This window comes from Pecten maximus, chromosome 2, assembly GCF_902652985.1.
Source record: "Pecten maximus chromosome 2, xPecMax1.1, whole genome shotgun sequence".
NCBI classification, from domain to species: domain Eukaryota; kingdom Metazoa; phylum Mollusca; class Bivalvia; order Pectinida; family Pectinidae; genus Pecten; species Pecten maximus.
In genome coordinates this window covers 4,892,573-4,914,706 of record NC_047016.1, presented here as the reverse complement: position 1 = coordinate 4,914,706, position 22,134 = coordinate 4,892,573, and the positions used below count along the sequence as shown (strand labels likewise).

Below are 22,134 nucleotides of genomic sequence, written 5' to 3'. Positions count from 1 at the left end.
TGGCTGGCTGTAACTCTTTGGTTACATTGCTCCAGCCTTTGGACCTATATATAAATAGTAGGTTAAAAACAGAACTGTTAGAATATTTTTGGGGTAATTTTCATGAGAGATTGGTTTTTTTAACCAACCCTTATATTTATACATGAAAATACTGCCCAAACTCTGATAAATTATGATAATAATATAGCTGAGTGCCCCAAAAATAAGTGCCTAATATATTTGTATACAATTGTTATTTAGTTCAGTATACATATAAACAGATCATATTCTTTTGATAAGAATGATGTCGACGAAGGAGATAAAAAGGATAGATAGAGTAATAATATATAATAAAAATAAGGAATGGCCATACATATATAAATATCAAAAATATACTACTTCATTGCTGTCAGTAGAAAGAATTTGAACACTGCAAAATACACACTAGTCTCTGGCCTGAAAAATTTGTAAATTAATTATAAGACTGCAAAATCTGGTAATTATATATATATATATAAAGACATGCAATCTAACGTTAACCATGACCTATATCTATAAGATCAGTTCAAATAGTAGCATAGGTGATGAGCATCAATGCTTTGTAAGTGCAATCTGGGCCTCTCTGATACAAGATTGAGGCGTTCTAATGTATCTACAGTAAGCGTCTGAGGACCATCTTCCTAGAACCTTAATCAGATGGTCCTCCACGTGAGCTGCTGCTGCTGAGGTGGCAGCTCCAATACGAAATGAATGTCCATTATAAAGTTCTGAATTAATTCCTATGCACTGCAATACATGCTTAAACTTGGTAATAAATATAGAACGTGTTAAAGCTTGTCCGTTGCCCACAATGAACAGGGGATCGTCTGGTGAAGGGTTCTGCCCAAGTCTGGCTGACATGTAATTACAACACGCGACATAAGGACATAATATGCCTCCGACTTTAAATAGTTTTAACTTCACCCCTTCCCTAAACGGGTCCGTTTTAGATCTTTTGAGGTGTACCATGACGTAATCATCTGTTATTATCAAATCACTCGCGCACAAATGCACTGTATGATCAAATGATGTTTTAACAGTAAATTCACCACATCTCAAGAAGCCAAAGAAAGCTACGATGCATGCTGTCTGCATCATCAAGTCTTCGAAGGAAGTTGACTTTTGTCGTAGATATCCACATACGTCTTTCAAAATGTTGAATGTCACTGGGTACCGAGGTCTGCTGATCTTGCCACGTGCACGTTTCACGCCTCCCAGGATGGCGTACATCCGTCTCAATTCAGCAGAACTAGGAAATGGTATATTGTGTTTGAGACACATAAATTTTATACCGCACATGTATAATTTGATTGTAGCATATGAAAGTTTCAAATTGTAACAATGGGCCACAAAGTAAATGAGCATGTCCTCAGTAACTTGTAGGTTAGAAAAGTTGACACTGGCCATAATACCGGCCAATAGCAGAAATTTAATGAAGTTGTTGAATCCTGTGTTATAGGCCTGTCGGGTGTTAGGGGCTATTGCCGTTTCCCACAGATCGTCAATCACCGAGCCTAGTCCCAAAAAACTTCCGATGGGTTTGGTACTGTGCAGGGCGTTAGGTTGGCATCTGGAGCCAAGGTTCTGAATCTTGCCATCTGTAAACGAGACAATGAATCAGCGATAAGATTACATTTGCCTGGTACATGCTTAGAAAGTACAACAAAGGAGTTAGTTGCTGCACACATAGTCAAACGACGCATCAGAGGCATGATATTCCCTGTTTTGGACCGTCCCTTCTGGAGGATAGCTACTGTAACTAAATTGTCGCATCTAAATAAGATACGAAGTCCCTTCCAAGTGTGACCCCATATCATCGCAGCAACCACTATTGGATATAACTCTTTAAATGCAATAGATACCTCCTCTCCATTACATACATGTCTCTTGATAGTTTCCGGCCATGCCTGAGCAAACCACTGCCCCTGCATGTATCCCCCGAATCCTATACTGCCGGATGCGTCTGTGTACAACTGAATGTCTTCAGATATGGTAATATGTTGATTGTAGAAAATGGCCACACCGTTCCAATTTTCCAGAAAAGAAAGCCACATTCTGATGTCCTCTCTACATTCCTTACTAATTTTAACATGATGGTGTAGAGCCTTGACTGTAGTGGACAGCTTAATAATGTAAGACAAGAAACTTTTCCCCGGGATCACTACCTTGCTGGCAAAATTTAAATGCCCTAACAGTTGTAGAATTTCCCTCTTTGTACATGACTGACGACTTTGAAATGACCTCAACATGTCGATGTCTCTTTGAAGTTTGTCCTCTGGCAACCTAGCTTCCATGTTGTGAGAATCCAATATGATTCCTAAATATTCTAACTCTGTCTCTGGTCCACAAGTTTTGTGGAGAGCCATGGGAATGTTCAAAGTATTAAATATGTGGAATAACATTTTCATGTTCCTATCCCCACATATACCTGGTTTCTCGAATGTAATAAAGTCATCCAAAAGATGGAGTATGTAAGTGATACCATAATTGTGTTGAGCTATCCAGCAAATGGCACGTGAAAGATTGTCAAAAATTTTTGGACTTGACCTGCATCCGAAAGCTAACCGTGTGTAAAAATAGTATTGGTTTTGCCAGCATATTCCGTATAAATGCCATTGTGATGGGTGAATAGGTAAAAGTTTGAAGGCGTCCGATATGTCCGTTTTGCACATGGTGGTATCCTTACCGAGTTCTTGAATCAATTTAATCGCATCTTCGATGCGAACATATGACAGAGAACAACTCTCTTTATCGATCAGATCATTCACACTGGGATGTACATCATCTTCGTGAGGTGAAGATAAGTCTACAATAAGGCGAGGTTTGCCTGAATATTTTCCGTATGCTACTCCTATTGGACTCACACGGTACAATGGAAATGGCAATTTTTTGAATGGACCCGCTAGGAAACCTTTCTTCCTCTCACTTTGAATTAATTCTGTAACTGTTTGTGTATCTTTCAACGCTGATTGAAGATTGTGACATTCCTTACTTGGTAGAGCCATATCCGGAACCATGGTATCAAAGCCAAAAGTTAATCCGTCACACAGATATTTAACAAAATGCTTATCTGGATGTTGACAAAGTTCATATCTCAATCTATCTACGTTAATAGGGGTGTCGGCCTTGAAACTATCAAGTCATTTATCCTCTTGCGTAGTTTTGCTTGTTTTCCTGCATACTTTAGCCCCGTGACTTGAGGCTCTACATTTCAGGCAAATGTGAGTAAACACACAATTGGAACCAAACTGACACATGCCCTCGTTAAAGTTGTTACACACCTCTGCTCCGTTAATTTTGATCTTGGGGCGTCCTAGCCTATCAGTGTCTTTATCATTTTTTGATTGTCTGCCGGGTAATGATGTCTCAGACGAATAGTATTTCCCATAATTAAGACTATTTCTTCTGTCTCGTTGTTGGGGGCAGAATGGAGTGGAATGTGATGTGAGTCCACACAACTGGCATGTATTAACCTTAGCATTGCCTACGACCATGCTAAGAAGTCCATGGTCCATTAGTTCCCAACGAACTTTCTGGTTGTTGTTGCGAAGAGCTGCGGCAGCTTTCATTGCGAACTGACAATGGTAGTCGTAGAATCGCTGCCCATACACATTACTGACCTGAATAATGTTTGCCTCATAGATATCAAGTTCGTCCCTACGTTCCGGAAATTTATCGCACATAACGCGTTTAAACTTCCCAAATGCCGTGATGAACTCAGAGATGGATAGCGTTTTGTTTAGCCTGGGATCGTCAGATTCTTTGTAAAGATTGATATTCAAATTCCTCTGAATGTCATCTGGCCTATCGGTTTCGTACCTGGGAATCAGCAGGGAGGCTAAATTCACGTATTTGCCCTCGAGAATTTTCTTACGATTTGCGTCAGAAACTACGTCAATATGAGGAATGCTTTCGGAAGCTATGCCCTCAGAAAGATTAACAGGGCACCCACCTGCGCTAGTCGTAGTTTGGGCATGTCCTCTCAGGGATTCATACGCTGTGGTAAGCGTAAATTCTTCAGCTGGTTTCTGTTGTCTGTCTTTATTGCTCATTAGCTGAAGCACTGTTTGTTGCAGCGACATCATGGTTTGTGTCATAGTATGCATTGTTGAAAGCATACCTTCCATCGCACTGGGCGCCGCCATATTGGAAGTCATTGTTGAAGGCACTTCCGGTGACGTATGACGTGCGTTAGTTTCGGAAGTTGTGCTTGATAATGCTGCAGCATTACGTAGCAACTCCGTATAATTAGAATCATTGTTCTGCTGCCGAACATCAGCATTTTCCTGTGAAATGTGGATATTGCCTGTATCCCTGGTCTGGGCGTAACTTTCACTGTCCGCACTCAAATTCTCTGTCCGATTATTTGAGTTGCCTGTCGTCACGGGACGTCCGGCATTCTCCAGATACAGCGCCTTTAGTGCTGTCTTCGTCATACCCGTAGATGGGACGTTAATGCCTAATTTTACAAGTTCGTCTTTTAATTGAGACATGGTCCAGTTGGCTGGGTTAGATGAATCCCACGGTGCATTCCTCGATCGGGATCTAGATCTGCGACTCGCCATTGTTAAGAATTTTGTATCCTCACTCGCGATCGTTATCCCCAAAACGAATTTAACCAAATCAGAATAAAGTTCACCTACTGTTCACACAATAAATAGGCCTAATTCTTTCACTATATTGCAGTAATTTGATGAATTTCTTACGACTAATTCTTTCACTATATTGCAGTAATTTGATGAATTTCTTACGATAAATCACAGAGAGAATAACATAAAAGCTGGCTCCAATGCTGCTGAGCTGGACAAGTGACGCTATCAGAATACCTCTAATCAGATGCTACTAATTAATGTCACGTGACTGGTCACTACGATAGGACTAATCAGATGGCTACTTCATGTCACGTGACCGGTCACTCCACTGGACCCCTCGGGCCCATATTATGTATATGGGATATCCTTCTGAACACATCTGTTTCTTATTAATCAATTAACTCATGATCATAAATATATATCCGTACCATAAACATAGGTGTCACAAGACTCAGGCTAGCATTGGCCATATCTATTACATGTGAACATCTATAGCTATATATTGTGTCAAACAATGGACTAGTGTTGTAAATGTTATTTAACTATTTAAACCTGGCTTATCTACATAAGCCTCAAATTAAGTTCATAGAGATATGTATGTTTGTGTTTAAGATGCATTGATTTGGCGTTGACAATTGGTATTTAATATCCTAATAAGATAACGAAATTTAAGTACAAGAATGTATAAGCATTCTGTGGTTGCTGCTGTCAGTGAGCTGCGACTTGCTAGAATTAGGTGGAATGAATATTTAATTTTCTCTGAATGATATTACACAAAAACTCACAATTTGCCCTTTTTATCAGGTCACCTGAGACAAAGACTTGAGTGACCTGTTGCGATCGTCTTTTGTCCAGTGTTGTTCTTAGTCCATTGTAGATTTACATTTTTGACTTCTCACTAACTAAGAGGCCCAGCTAGGTAATATCGGGCCAGTAGTATGCAGGGATGAAGAAATACTAAGTTTGTTACAATGCATGATCTTGACCTACTTTCAAGGTCAAAGGGGTTATATGTGTTAAAATCTTTAAATGACTTTTCATCAAGTAATCAGGAGGCCCAGGGCCATGATATAGAGCAAGCAGTTTCAGAGTGTTTTACATGGCTAAAAGTACGCTGGAATAAAAGGCTACCAAAGATGTTCTAAATAATGACCTTGACCTACTTTCAAGGTCACAAATGAGTTATTATCTTTAAATGACTATTTCTTAATAACTAAGAGGCCCATGGCCATGATATTGGGCCAGTTTCATGCTAGGATGAAGGACTACCAGAGATGTTCAAAATAATCACACTGACTTTTTACTTTCAAGGTCACTGAGGTCAAATGTGTTAAAATCTTTAACAACTTCTTATAACCAAGAAGAGACTGATCAGAGTCATGATACTTGGACAGTGGCATGCTTTGATAATAGACCTAAGTATATTCAGTTGAATGACCTTGGTCTACCTTCAAGGTCACACTTGTCAAATGTGTTGAATTTCAAATTTAAAAACAAGAACATTAAACATCAGTATATATTTTAGAACTCAGGTGAGCGTTAAGGCCCCTGTGCCTCTTGTTATATTGGACACTGTACACGTCCCTGCTTGCATGTATCCGTCAATCTAACTCCCCTTTTTGAATCATAACTCCAAAACCATTTAAGATAATTTCACAAAACCTGGTACATGCATTGCTCCAATAGTCTACTAAAGTGGTGCCTTGTGGTATGGAGTGGTTTGCATTTCTTATAATTTTTCTGTATTTTAATCATAGAACCAAATCATGGTTAAAAACCTAATATTGCACTTTATGCACACAACCATATGCAGGACTCAGGGGATATTGACGACTGCAGTCTTCTTGTTTTTAATGGCAGAAAACTGCTGGATTTGATCCGAAGGACTGGTACGACAGGTGAAAGTAACTCCGCTCTGTTGATAGGACCAAGAGGATGTGGCAAGTCCATGGTAATACATATAGTTTAATTTTAAGAAATGTAGATTTGATGTTTCCAGACAATGTCTTACAATGTGAGTCATTGTACTTTATATGTTATATAGGAAATATTTAACAAAGAAATAGCATAAATGTTTACACTATTACCTCTTTATAGATTTCAGATTTAAGATATATCTAACAAATTATTGTGAATAAAAAACTTTAGGAAAATGTGTACTTATGAAAGTATAGCTGAAATTTCCAAAAATAATAATAACTGGGTCTGGCGAACCAAGTTTCTGTGCAAATTAGTCCCACAATGCAATGGACGAGTTATCAGTCAACACAAAATGGCGGAACGCCGAAAGCATGGCCATTAGCCTGCAAAAAACGGAGATAGATACTGCCAAAAAGAAACATAAAAGCAAAACCCCAGGATTTCCTGAGGAGAAGAATTGATTCATTTGAACTTAGCGAGAGAAGAAAAAGGAATAGACTTAAATTCCAATTTTGCCAGAGGTCTATTAGATTGCTGGTTAATTAGCTTTTTCCATCCTTGAACATTGTCAACTTCACCGATCTGATTTTATCGATGTTTTGTTGTATTGATATTACTATATATATTTCAAAATAAATATTTAGTTGTATGTTTGTTTATATTGATCAGTTAATACAAGAATATTTTGCTAATATGTTCAGATGAAAGTGTTATTAGGCAAGTTCATGCACATATACTCTCGCGATAAAAATAAATGAGGCAAGTTATTTTATACACTGATGTCGCAAGGATTCCCCTGGTGAAGCGTCCTGTCCAACAGTCATTTTAATGTTAGGAGAACGTGAATGAGGATCTGGGATTGCCATTAGATTGCCATTAATGTATGTAACTAGAATTTTAAGTTATTTGGGAGTATGCAGCTTAAAACATGACGAGTAAGTAATATATATATACATAGAAACTGTTATTGATAAGGATGTAGTGTACATTTAGCATAATGTTATGCAACATGTTCTTGTGTCAATAACAGTTTATACATAGGTATATATTTGTAAAATACTGTACATATTTACTGTAATAGGTTGTAGAACTGTGGACTGGTATAAAACCTCTCATTAATCTATTGTATGTATTTTTCTAACTGTATTTTCACACTTGTTTCATGGTTCAGCTGATAGAAAATGTTGTCGAGGAACTGATGACAAATCAAGAGATCAAAGACAACCTTCTACAAGTTCGTCTCAATGGTATATATTTCAAAACTATGTTGCAAAATGCACTTGTATGTGTATGATATATATAGAGGTTACACAACAAGTGGTTGTTGGAAATGGAACTTATTTCACATGAGTAAGTTATTTTTCAAAATATTTTTTAACTTTCAAAAAATAACTTACAAGTATGAAATAAATTCCATATCCAAAAATCACGAGTCGTGTGACCTGTTTTTACCACAATAATATTGACTTGAATCAAAGGGAAGTGTGACCTAGTCTTATTTCGCGTATACAAACGTATTTAAACATTACAGTTTTTTAGTGAGTCCATAATTACAACTCTAACTATCTGAACCACGAAAGTCTACTAGTAAGTGGTGAAGTATATTTCTTGATAACCATAGTGATCGAAACATGTCAACAGCATGATCTTGACCACCAGGGCAGGAAAAAACATTTCAGCATCACTGGTCCTTAAAGTTTGTGTTTAAAAGTACTCGTCCAAAGGTGAAACATAGTGGTCCAATTAAAGTGGATTGACAGTACCTTGAATTATTATATAAGGAAGAGGTAAAAATTACAAGAAATTTTCCACTTGCCAAAATGGAAAGTATTTACTGGCCCACAGACCAAACCTACTGGCCCTGGGCCATAAGATCAAGGCAATGTTGTTCAAAAGGTGGTTATAGGCTAATCACAGTTTAACAACAATTTTAAAATCCTGATAAAATTATCTCTGGTAAAACTCGTTTGACAGAGTTTTAGGAAACTATAGAGCTCGTAAGTCTCTTCCTACCTGTCTATTTAAGGAATATGTACAGTCAGGTTTTGAAGTAAAGTAGAAATAAGATTTTCACTAATCAAGTAATTAAGCTAAATGAACTATTGAATAACTCTGTCCTAGGTTTGTTTTGTTTTTGTTTTTGTTTGTTTTTTGGGGTTTTTTTTTGCTCACCTGACACCATTAAGATACCTGGTACCCACCTGTTCATGGGTGTTGTGAAGCCATTATTTTCAAATATTATGTTCATCACATAATTACGATTTGAACTGTGTATGGTGCTTATCCAATAATATCATTGACAGCTGTTGGTCCTCCTACCTGTTATAGTTTGTTTACATGTTTTAGTGTGACATATTACCGCTGGGTACTTATTTAAATTTTGATGATACCATATAATTCCTCATGCAAGGTCAGAGGTCACACATTATCACATTAGCAGTAAAATCCTTGATATTGAACGTCGGAATATATCAATGTGGTCCCAAATTTGAGAGTAGTACTGCAAGCTTTGCTAGTAATTCACTGATGATCAGTATTATGTTAATATTAAGGGTAGGATTTCTTTTTGACGAGTTTTAATACTTGTGTCTAATATCATTTGATGATCTAAGACACTGTAAACTGTTCTGACAATATATGTTTATATCCCAGCATTGAATTGCAGGCCTATTACAGACGGATGACAAGATAGCACTAAAGGAGATCACCCGACAGTTACAGCTGGAGAATACAGTCGGCACCAAAGTGTTTGTAAGTGTTTAGCAGTGAACTGATTAGCCAGAGTTTCCTCTGGCCCTGACAACATGTCTGGTGTAGGGCCAGAGCGCACTACTATATGAAAACATGGAATTCTCTGACACCGTTCTGTGTCGCTAAGATTTTGATGCTAACACAATAAAAGCAGGTGTGACATAACACCTACCTTACATATAAATTATGGATAAATGAGATATTTATTTACCCCAAATCACTCATTTAATCCTAAATCAGTGTTCTATTCCCGGGCACTATAAGCTATATAATGCCCTGTTCTGAAAATCTGATATATCACTCTGATTATTTGGTATATATCCCTGTTGGCTAGCTATATAGTCCACTTCCTGTTGACTAGCTAGATATAGTCCACTCCCTGTTGACTAGCTAGATAGTCCACTTCCTGTTGATTAGCTAGATAGTCCACTCCCTGTTGGCTAGCTAGATAGTCCACTTCCTAATGATTAACTAGGTAGTCCACTCCCTGTTGATTAGCTAGATAGTCCACTCCCTGTTGGCTAGCTAGATAGTCCACTTCCTGTTGGCTATCTAGATAGTCCACTTCCTGTTGATTAGCTAGATATAGTCCACTTCCTGTTGATTAGCTAGATAGTCCACTTCCTGTTGGCTAGCTAGATATAGTCCACTTCCTGTTGGCTAGCTAGATATAGTCCACTTCCTGTTGATAAGCTAGATAGTCCACTTCCTGTTGGCTAGCTAGATATAGTCCACTTCCTGTTGATTAGCTAGATAGTCCACTTCCTGTTGATTAACTAGATAGTCCACTTCCTGTTGATTAGCTAGATAGTCCACTTCCTGTTGATTAGCTAGATAGTCCACTTCCTGTTGATTAGCTAGATAGTCCACTTCCTAATGATTAACTAGATAGTCCACTTCCTGTTGGCTAGCTAGATATAGTCCACTTCCTGTTGATTAGCTAGATATAGTCCACTTCCTGTTGATTAGCTAGATAGTCCACTTCCTGTTGATTAGCTAGATAGTCCACTTCCTGTTGATTAGCTAGATAGTCCACTTCCTAATGATTAACTAGGTAGTCCACTTCCTGTTGATTAGCTAGATAGTCCACTTCCTGTTGATTAGCTAGATATAGTCCAATTCCTGTTGATTAGCTAGATATAGTCCACTCCCTAATGATTAACTAGGTAGTCCACTACCTGTTGATTAGCTAGATAGTCCACTCCCTGTTGATTAGCTAGATAGTCCACTCCCTGTTGATTAGCTAGATATAGTCCACTTCCTAATGATTAACTAGGTAGTCCACTACCTGTTGATTAGCTAGATAGTCCACTTCCTATTGACTAGCTAGATAGTCCACTTCCTGTTGATTAGCTAGATAGTCCACTTCCTGTTGACTAGCTATATAGTCCACTTCCTGTTGTCTAGCTAGATAGTCCACTTCCTGTTGACTAGCTAGATCGTCCACTTCCTGTCGACTAGCTGTATAGATAGTCCACTGTCAGAGGGGATAATATAGTGCATATAAAATGTAAAAACAGATGATAGATTGTAAATCACTGGTTATGGTGTTTGAAAAAAGAAGATATCGAGTTAACAGTCCAGCATCAACACTTTTCTAGAAGTTGTTTTATAAGGCTTCATGTTTTTATTCCATTCATATATTTATATGTGATTTGTATTTTTTTTTAATTCCTCTTGATTTTTGTTCAAATATCTCATCTTGTTTCAGGGATCCTTTGCAGAGAATCTTCAATTTCTACTGGATGCTCTGAAGAGTGGTATGTATTTCTGATATAACATTATAAGGTATTACTCCAGCAATGTTAGCGGATTACATGGCGAGAAACTTATGATGGGCGTCAGGTAACTTCCACAAAAATAGCGATTTTTTTTTTTTTTAAAGAAACACAATCACGATTATTTACATTTACAGGCTTCATTCTGGTAACAACTCAGATTGTAAATACGTGTATGTGTAAACAGAATAAACATTTATGGAATTAAAACAATATCATGTTTACAGACAGTTTCAGTAAAATCAGTAAAAACTTTTCATGACCAACTGCTTCCCGATTGACTAACTAGTCAAAAGAACAGTGGTCTGAATTTTAAGGGCTACATAGGCCTACTTTGTACCATTTTTGTTTCAGAAAGTCCCTCTTTTCCTTGTAGGTAGCCACAGTAGTAAACCTATATTGACTCATAAGTCCCACTTTTCCTTGTAGGTAGCCAAAGTACTAAACCTATTTTCATTCAGAAAGTCTTTCCTCCCCTTGTAGGTAGCCACAGTAGTAAACCTATTTTGTTTGTCCTCGACGAGTTTGACCTGTTTGCCCACCACAAGAACCAGACACTGCTATACAATCTGTTTGATGTGGCACAGTCAGCCCAGGCCCCTGTCTGTGTCATCGGCCTCACATGTCGATTGGTATGTATCGTATTACTCTCACATTGAATGTATTATATCGGTGACACATTGAATGTGTTATATCGGTGATATCCTTAGTAGTGAGGTGGAGTATTATATTACTCTCACATTGAATGTATTACATCGGTGACACATTGAATGTATTACATCGGTGACACATTGAATGTATTACATCGGTGACACATTGAATGTATGATATCGGTGACACATTGAATGTATGATATCGGTGACACATTGAATGTATGATATCGGTGATATCCTTGGTAGTCAGGTGGAGTATTATATTATTCTCACATTGAATGTATTACATCGGTGACACATTGAATGTATTACATCGGTGACACATTGAATGTATGATATCGGTGACACATTGAATGTATTACATCGGTGACACATTGAATGTATTATATCGGTGACACATTGAATGTATTATATCGGTGACACATTGAATGTATTATATCGGTGACACATTGAATGTATTATATCGGTGACACATTGAATGTATTATATCGGTGACACATTGAATGTATTATATCGGTGATATCCTTAGTAGTGAGGTGGAGCTGTGGTTACACACTCCCCCTTCACCAAGTCAACCAGGGTTTGTTTGATTCCCCAATCAGACATAAAAATGTATGGGGATCACCTACCTGACTACCTGGGTTTCCTCTTTGTATGTACAATAAAGCCTAAATCTAAACCTGTTTCAGGATGTTGTTGAGCTGTTGGAGAAGAGAGTGAAGTCACGATTTTCACACCGACAGATCCATCTATTTAACAACATCACACTAGGGGACTACACCAACCTCTTCATCACATATCTCAGTCTCCCCGATGACTTCACAGACAGGAAGTTTGTAAAGGCTTGGAACCAACATATTCAGGTACCGTATAGACTTTATTCTACACTATTGTATATAAGTTATGTATAGTTAAACAATGCTAACAGAAGTTTGAAACCTGTTCATTTGTTTGCACGATTCTAGCTTGAAATTCATAATTTTTCATTGTTGTATGTACTTTATATTAATACTTTATTAGGAACAGGACAAAGTGACAAATTAACTTGTACAATATTGGTCAAATGTTTTAACTGAATCAGTCATTATATACATTGATTTGTTTAAAAAGTGACGGGATGAACTGTACAAAAGCCTAAAAGTTATTTTTCGATTTCATCATCCTTGCATCTTGCTATGATGAATATCATTTCAACAGACAGACATCACATCTAGTAAAAAAGTATGTGTACAACTTACATTTGTAGGAGCTGGTCCTTGACTAAGTGTACAACTTTTCTCTTTGGTATTTGGGAGGTGGCCTTTGACTAAGTGTATAACTCGAATCAATAGGAGCTAGCCTCTGACTTAGTGTATAACTCGTATCTGTAGGAGCTGGACGCTGACTAAGTGTATAACTCGTATCTGTAGGAGCTGGCCCCTGACTAAGTGTATAACTCGTATCTGTAGGAGCTGGACGCTGACTAAGTGTATTACTCGTATCTGTAGGAGCTGGCCTCTGACTAAGTGTATAACTCGTATCGATAGGAGCTGGCCTCTGACTAAGTGTATAACTCGTATCTGTAGGAGCTAGCCTCTGACTAAGTGTATAACTCGTATCTGTAGGAGCTGGCCTCTGACTAAGTGTATAACTCGTATCTGTAGGAGCTGGCCCCTGACTAAGTGTATAACTTGTATCTGTAGGAGCTGGCCTCTGACTAAGTGTATAACTGGTATCAATAGGAGCTGGCCCCTGACTAAGTGTATAACTCGTATCTGTAGGAGCTGGCCCCTGACTAAGTGTATAACTTGTATCTGTAGGAGCTGGCCCCTGACTAAGTGTATAACTCGTATCAATAGGAGCTGGCCCCTGACTAAGTGTATAACTCGTATCTGTAGGAGCTAGCCTCTGACTAAGTGTATAACTCGTATCGATAGGAGCTTGCCTCTGACTAAGTGTATAACTCGTATCTGTAGGAGCTGGCCCCTGACTAAGTGTATAAGTCGTATCTGTAGGAGCTGGCCTCTGACTAAGTGTATAACTCGTATCAATAGGAGCTGGCCTCTGACTAAGTGTATAACTGGTATCAATAGGAGCTGGCCCCTGACTAAGTGTATAACTCGTATCTGTAGGAGCTGGCCTCTGACTAAGTGTATAACTCGTATCTGTAGGAGCTGGCCCCTGACTTAGTGTATAACTCGTATCTAGGAGCTGGACACTGACTAAGTGTATAACTCGTATCTGTAGGAGCTAGCCTCTGACTAAGTGTATAACTCGTATCTGTAGGAGCTGGCCCCTGACTAAGTGTATAACTCGTATCTGTAGGAGCTGGCCCCTGACTAAGTGTATAACTCGTATCTGTAGGAGCTGGCCTCTGACTAAGTGTATAACTCGTATCGATAGGAGCTTGACTCTGACTAAGTGTATAACTCGTATCTGTAGGAGCTGGCTTCTGACTAAGTGTATAACTCGTATCTGTAGGAGCTGGCCTCTGACTAAGTGTATAACTCGTATCTGTAGGAGCTGGACACTGACGAAGTGTATAACTCGTATCTGTAGGAGCTGGCCCCTGACTAAGTGTATAACTCGTATCAATAGGAGCTGGACTCTGACTAAGTATATAACGTGTATCGATAGGAGCTGGCCTCTGACTAAGTGTATAACTCGTATCTGTAGGAGCTGGCCCCTGACTAAGTGTATAACTCGTATCTGTAGGAGCTGGCCCCTGACTAAGTGTATAACTCGTATCTGTAGTAGCTGGCTTCTGACTAAGTGTATAACTCGTATCTGTAGTAGCTGGCTTCTGACTAAGTGTATAACTCGTATCTGTAGGAGCTGGCCTCTGACTAAGTGTATAACTTGTATCGATAGGAGCTGGACTCTGACTAAGTGTATTACTCGTATCTGTAGGAGCTGGCCTCTGATCAGACCATACAAGGTGTCCTCCGACGACAGTTTGAGTTCAACAAGGATGTCAGGACACTACAGCAGCTTCTGGTGAGTAGGATGTAGACAGCTTCAGAGAAGGGAGAGTGTATACTTTGTATTGTTAGGTAGGCGAGGACTTCCAGAGAACGGGAGAGTGAGTACTTTGTATTGTTAGGTAGGCGAGGATTTCCAGAGAACGGGAGAGTGAGTACTTTGTATTGTTAGGTAGGCGAGGACTTCCAGAGAATGGGAGAGTGAGTACTTTGTATTGTTAGGTAGGCGAGGACTTCCAGAGAACGGGAGAGTTAGTACTTTGTATTGTTATGTAGGCGAGGACTTCCAGAGAACGGGAGAGTGAGTACTTTGTATTGTTAGGTAGGCGAGGACTTCCAGAGAATGGGAGAGTGAGTACTTTGTATTGTTATGTAGGCGAGAAATTCCAGAGAATGGGAGAGTGAGTACTTTGTATTGTTAGGTAGGCGAGGAATTCCAGAGAATGGGAGAGTGAGTACTTTGTATTGTTATGTAGGCGAGAAATTCCAGAGAATGGGAGAGTGAGTACTTTGTATTGTTAGGTAGGCGAGGAATTCCAGAGAATGGGAGAGTGAGTACTTTGTATTGTTATGTAGGCGAGGAATTCCAGAGAACGGGAGAGTGAGTACTTTGTATTGTTATGTAGGCGAGGACTTCCAGAGAACGGGAGAGTGAGTACTTTGTATTGTTATGTAGGGTAAAGCTGTACCCTGTATGTACAGAAGGGAGGTAAATCCGACCGTTATATTTACAGATGTACCCTGTATGTACAGAAGGGAGGTAATTCAGACCATTATATTTACAGATGTAGCTTGTATGTACAGAAGGGAGGTAATTCAGACCATTATATTTACAGATGTACCCTGTATGTACAGAAGGGAGGTAATTCAGACCATTATATTTACAGATGTACCCTGTATGTACAGAAGGGAGGTAATTCAGACCATTATATTTACAGATGTACCCTGTATGTACAGAAGGGAGGTAATTCTGACAGTTATATTTACAGATGTACCTTGTATGTACAGAAGGGAGGTAAATCTGACAGTTATATTTACAGATGTACCTTGTATGTACAGAAGGGAGGTAAATCTGACAGTTATATTTACAGATGTACCCTGTATGTACAGAAGGGAGGTAATTCAGACCATTATATTTAGAGATGTACCCTGTATGTACAGAAGGGAGGTAATTCAGACCATTATATTTACAGATGTACCCTGTATGTACAGAAGGGAGGTAAATCTGACAGTTATATTTACAGATGTACCCTGTATGTATAGAAGGGAGGTAAATCTGACAGTTATATTTACAGATGTACCCTGTATGTACAGAAGGGAGGTAATTCAGACCATTATATTTACAGATGTACCCTGTATGTACAGAAGGGAGGTAAATCTGACAGTTATATTTACAGATGTACCTTGTATGTACAGAAGGGAGGTAATTCAGACCATTATATTTACAGATGTACCTTGTATGTACAGAAGGGAGGTAAATCTGACAGTTATATTTACAGATGTACCCTGTATGTACAGAAGGGAGGTAATTCAGACCATTATATTTACAGATGTACCCTGTATGTATAGAAGGGAGGTAATTCTGACAGTTATATTTACAGATGTACCCTGTATGTACAGAAGGGAGGTTATTCAGACCATTATATTTATAGATGTATCCTGTATGTACAGAAGGGAGGTAATTCAGACCATTATATTTACAGATGTACCCTGTATGTATAGAAGGGAGGTAAATCTGACAGTTATATTTACAGATGTACCCTGTATGTACAGAAGGGAGGTAATTCAGACCATTATATTTACAGCTGTACCCTGTATGTATAGAAGGGAGGTAATTCTGACAGTTATATTTACAGATGTACCCTGTATGTACAGAAGGGAGGTAATTCAGACCATTATATTTACAGATGTACCTTGTATGTACAGAAGGGAGGTAAATCTGACAGTTATATTTACAGATGTACCCTGTATGTACAGAAGGGAGGTAATTCTGACAGTTATATTTACAGATGTACCCTGTATGTACAGAAGGGAGGTAATTCTGACAGTTATATTTACAGATGTACCCTGTATGTACAGAAGGGAGGTAAATCTGACAGTTATATTTACAGATGTACAGAAGGGAGGTAATTCAGACCATTATATTTACAGATGTACCCTGTATGTACAGAAGGGAGGTAATTCAGACCATTATATTTACAGATGTACCCTATATGTACAGAAGGGAGGTAATTCAGACCAGTATATTTACAGATGTACCCTGTGTGTACAGAAGGGAGGTAATTCAGACAATTATATTTACAGATGTACCCTGTGTGTACAGAAGGGAGGTAATTCAGACAATTATATTTACAGATGTACCCTGTATGTACAGAAGGGAGGTAAATCTGACAGTTATATTTACAGATGTACCCTGTATGTATAGAAGGGAGGTAAATCTGACAGTTATATTTACAGATGTACCCTGTATGTACAGAAGGGAGGTAAATCTGACAGTTATATTTACAGATGTACCCTGTATGTACAGAAGGGAGGTAAATCTGACAGTTATATTTACAGATGTACCCTGTATGTACAGAAGGGAGGTAAATCTGACAGTTATATTTACAGATGTACCCTGTATGTACAGAAGGGAGGTAATTCAGACCATTATATTTACAGATGTACCCTGTATGTATAGAAGGGAGGTAAATCTGACAGTTATATTTACAGATGTACCCTGTGTGTACAGAAGGGAGGTTAATCTTACCATTATATTTACAGATGTACCCTGTATGTTGTGTAAGTGATACTCATCCATTCCTTGTTCCTGCTGATTTTGTTGATGGTATGAAGATGCAGTCCACTGACACCAAGTCAGCTATGCTTCATGGTAAAGTATTCTTGTTATTCAGAATTACCTTGAGAGTTGAGCTTACAAAATCTTGTTTTAGATTCAAAGGTTTATTTCTTTTAATCTTTTTTTTATTGTGAGGTTTGCTGTGACACAGTGTTACATGTGTATGTAATATTTATGAAAAATGTATGATATTTGTGATTCAGGAGTTTCAATCCTCGAGCTCTGTCTCATCATCGCTATGAAGCACCTGACTGAAATTTACGATGGTGAACCATTCAATTTTGAAATGGTCTACAGTGGTAAGCATATATACTGTAAATACTCCTGAGACGTATATTCACATTAATAATTTTCCCAATGAATTCTGTGTAAATTGAATGTTTACAGAACTGCCAGTTTACAGGAGTGAACTTGGGCATATATGGCGCTATCTTCCTATCTCTAATTAATGTGATTTAATGAAAGTTTACACAAAGTGTAAGGGTCAATGTCAGATCACTATACTATTTTTAGATGAAGGTAATTGCGTTTAGAGCAAGTTAACAAAGAATACAATGAGGAAATGCTGTGATATGAAATCATATAATTGTTGGTCATCTGTAGCTCTGTAATGAAAGTTCTTATTGTCAGCGTTCTATTGTTTTCAGTTCTGGATAACTTACTGTACCTAGTAGCTGGGTATATTGGTGATTACATGCATGATCAAATGTTCGATTATTTCAGTAAAAGTCTTGAACACAGAGTAATTAATATGCCATTATTTCAACAATTTCAGAATACCGAAAATTTGCCCAGAGGAGGTCATCCATGCAAGTTTACGAAAAAGCAGTTGTGTTGAAGGTAATTATTTGGTTAAAACTTTATTGTATATTTTATTCACCCATTCATTTGTCAATATGTTCACATAGAAACCAGGTTTTGGTTGGTATTGGTAACATATTTAGAGAATCAGGTGTGTTAGAATGGTTTTGTTGAGTTTCTAGGTTAGAGAAATCAGGTGTATATATAACTCTTTAATCTGAAAGGTTCAAACTTCCACAGTTTAATTCCTGGAGAGAATATGCAAGCACTTGAGATTTAATACATATTCTAATCATCACTCGGCTGTACTCTACCGAGTGATATATACATCCTATTAATGCATTAAATACCTGGGTCAATTTGACTTTTCCATGAAGTTTTATGTTTTGCTCCATTGTTATCAGTATCATTGGATCTTATTGTTTTACATTTTGTAGTTCTCATTACTTGTGTTTCTATAAATCCTCTCTGATATTCTAAGTGATTAATCACCCATTTTTCAGGCATTTGAACACCTGATTGCATTAGAGTTAGTGAAGACAATAGATGGAGCTGGGTCTCGGGTACAGAAGGAATATCGCCTATTGTCGCTGCTCGTCCATCCCTCACAGATTCTGGATGCTCTGCAAAAATACCCAAACTGTCCAACAGAGGTCAAACAGTGGGCCCAGTCGTCCGTCATATAACAAAGGGAATGCAGTTTAACATGGATATTTATATAGCTGAACAGTCGGCCCATAACTACAACATTTAGTCGATATGTGGGCTCACTCTCCTCAGACACTTACAGGAATAATGCTGAACAGTAAACTTGTCACATACCTAGGGGATAAACATAGCGTAGCAGGTCTATGTTACCACCAAACACCAGCTGTACCTGTAGGAATGTTTGATTATAGTGTCATTGACTGTTTACTGCTGTGTCAGGGTAGCATCTGAGAAATAAAGAGGTTTGCATCTTTCTTGTACAGATATGCAAACACACAACAATGTGGCATTGTATCACAAATAGAAACAATCAACTGGAATGTTCAAGCAACATTTCTGGAGACTGAAAACATTTCTGACATTGAAGACTGAAAGTCAAAAAATACAGAAATGTGCTATTTATATGAGATAAACAAGGTTTTGAAACAGAATTTTCGTGTTAGTGAAGTCATCCAAATTGAAGGATTGCTCAAAGTTGGAGATAATCATAGCCTTTAAAACTGTAGCAAGGCATTTACGAGTCATTAAAAAGGAATAACCAGGACACAAAAATGATCTTTGCTCTCATTATTTATTATCATAAATATATTTAAATATTAATTTATCATATGACAATTGTATAGCACCATCTCAAGGAAATTATTCTAATGACAATCTATTTAATCACTGACCGACATATACAGGACAGAATGAAGAGAGTATGTCAACACCCTGTCACTGACTGACATATACTTGACAGAATGAAGAGAGTATGTCAACACCCCGTCACTGACATATACACGACAGAATGAAGAGAGTATGTCGACACCCTGTCACTGACTGACATATACACGACAGAATGTAGAGAGTATGTCAACACCCTGTCACTGACTGACATATACACGACAGAATGTAGAGAGTATGTCAACACCCTGTCACTGACTGACATATACACGACAGAATGAAAAGAGTATGTCAACACCCCGTCACTGACTGACATACACGACAGAATGAAAGTGTACGGGTGTATGTCCCGGATTATCAGTTGTAGTACCTCCATGTGATTGGGTGTAGTACCTCCATGTGATTGGGTGTAGTACCTCCATGTGATTGGGTGTATGTCCCGGATTATCAGCTATAGTACCTCCATGTGATTGGGTGTAGTACCTCCATGTGATTGGGTGTAGTACCTCCATGTGATTGGGTGTAGTACCTCCATGTGATTGGGTGTAGTACCTCCATGTGATTGGGTGTAGTACCTCCATGTGATTGGGTGTAGTACCTCCATGTGATCAGTTGTAGTACCTCCATGTGATTGGGTGTAGTACCTCCATGTGATTGGGTGTAGTACCTCCATGTGATTGGGTGTATGTCCCGGATGATCAGCTATAGTACCTCCATGTGATTGGATGTAGTATACGTACCTCCTTTATGCGAGTTTGCTGAAGATTGTCTGGGTTCTCTGCTCGTTATTGGTCAGTATGTCTAAGTTAACATTTGAACTACCGTATTACTTTACTACAGCAAAGAAATCCAAATAGCCGAGACAGTTTTGTACTCCATTGTTGTAAAATGGAAGTATCAAGGGTTGCTTTCATCACAGCTTTAGTTTCACCGGCACCTATGTGACTCTTGATCTAAAACAGAGTTTTAGTAGTCTGTTACACAACCTGCTGAGTAACGAAACTTTTTGTCCTCCGTTCATGTGAATTACTATGGAATTATGAAGAGTAGAACCTTTTCTCCTGAGTAAAAAGACGATGATTACAGGGGTGTTGTAGAGTTTATGTTATGGCAGTGTGTCTCCGTATCGTTTTCGGTATGATTTCGCGATCTTGTGTTGTTCTGTAGTCCTGTATGGTTCGGGATAATTACATGGCTCAGGGTTTCCATGTGGTTTGATGAATTTTCCGCTGGTGCTGGTTTTTTGTGTGTTCCTCGACCTTGCGCCTTGACAAATTTCCTACCACGGAAATGACAGAGGATTCGGAACAGGGCAGTGACGATGACAAGCAGGAAGAGCGTGCCCAGGATAAGACTGAAGAGGAGGGCCTCTAACTGTAATGAAGCATATAAGATTAGTGTTATAATAACACATCCACACAAACAGGCTGTCAAGGTCACAGTGTTATAATAACCCATCCACACAAACAGGCTGTCAAGGTCACAGTGTTATAATAACCCATCCACACAAACAGGCTGTCAAGGTCACAGTGTTATAATAACCAATCCACACAAACAGGCTGTCAAGGTCACAGTGTTATAATAATCAATCCACACAAACAGGCTGTCAAGGTCACAGTGTTATAATAACCCATCCACACAAACAGACTGTCAAGGTCACAGTGTTATAATAACCCATCCACACAAACAGGCTGTCAAGGTCACAGTGTTATAATAACCCATCCACACGAACAGGCTGTCAAGGTCACAGTGTTATAATAACCCATCCACACAAACAGGCTGTCAAGGTCACAGTGTTATAATAACCCATCCACACAGACAAGCTGTCAAGGTCACAGTGTTATAATAACCCATCCACACAGACAGGCTGTCAAGGTCACAGTGTTATAATAACCCATCCACACAAACAGGCTGTCAAGGTCACAGTGTTATAATAACCCATCCACATAAACAAGCTGTCAAGGTCACAGTGTTATAATAACCAATCCACACGAACAGGCTGTCAAGGTCACAGTGTTATAATAACCCATCCACACAAACAGGCTGTCAAGGTCACAGTGTTATAATAACCAATCCACACAAACAGGCTGTCAAGGTCACAGTGTTATAATAATCAATCCACACAAACAGGCTGTCAAGGTCACAGTGTTATAATAACCCATCCACACAAACAGACTGTCAAGGTCACAGTGTTATAATAACCCATCCACACAAACAGGCTGTCAAGGTCACAGTGTTATAATAACCCATCCACACGAACAGGCTGTCAAGGTCACAGTGTTATAATAACCCATCCACACAAACAGGCTGTCAAGGTCACAGTGTTATAATAACCCATCCACACAGACAAGCTGTCAAGGTCACAGTGTTATAATAACCCATCCACACAGACAGGCTGTCAAGGTCACAGTGTTATAATAACCAATCCACACAAACAGGCTGTCAAGGTCA

General features: G+C 38.7%; 2 protein-coding genes across 8 annotated transcripts in view; one reads left to right on the top strand and one right to left on the bottom strand.

Annotated features, from left to right (window-relative positions):
• The window catches only part of LOC117314721, a 55,322-nt gene that overhangs the window by 5,481 nt on the left and 27,707 nt on the right, over positions 1 to 22,134 (bottom strand). For 2 of the 7 annotated variants that reach the window (XR_004529575.1, XR_004529577.1), the window contains exon 5: positions 20,100 to 21,057. Coding sequence is in view for 1 of the 7 variants with exons in the window: in XM_033868815.1 (XP_033724706.1) it covers positions 20,764 to 21,057 (294 nt within the window). In the remaining 6 variants the exon portion in view is untranslated. Of the gene's footprint in view, positions 1 to 19,572; positions 21,058 to 22,134 lie in introns of those variants that run through there. The other 5 variants (XR_004529578.1, XR_004529579.1, XR_004529574.1 and 2 more) reach the window with 5 other exon arrangements.
• Positions 6,471 to 19,572, top strand: LOC117314748 (origin recognition complex subunit 4-like; the record flags this gene model as incomplete). Its single annotated transcript, XM_033868844.1, is given in 11 exon segments — positions 6,471 to 6,561; positions 7,702 to 7,777; positions 9,196 to 9,281; positions 10,993 to 11,041; positions 11,543 to 11,691; positions 12,402 to 12,575; positions 14,602 to 14,688; positions 17,436 to 17,544; positions 17,715 to 17,810; positions 18,287 to 18,351; positions 18,816 to 19,572. Coding segments are annotated over 11 exon segments (1,165 nt in total), but the record flags the coding sequence as incomplete, so codon positions are not given.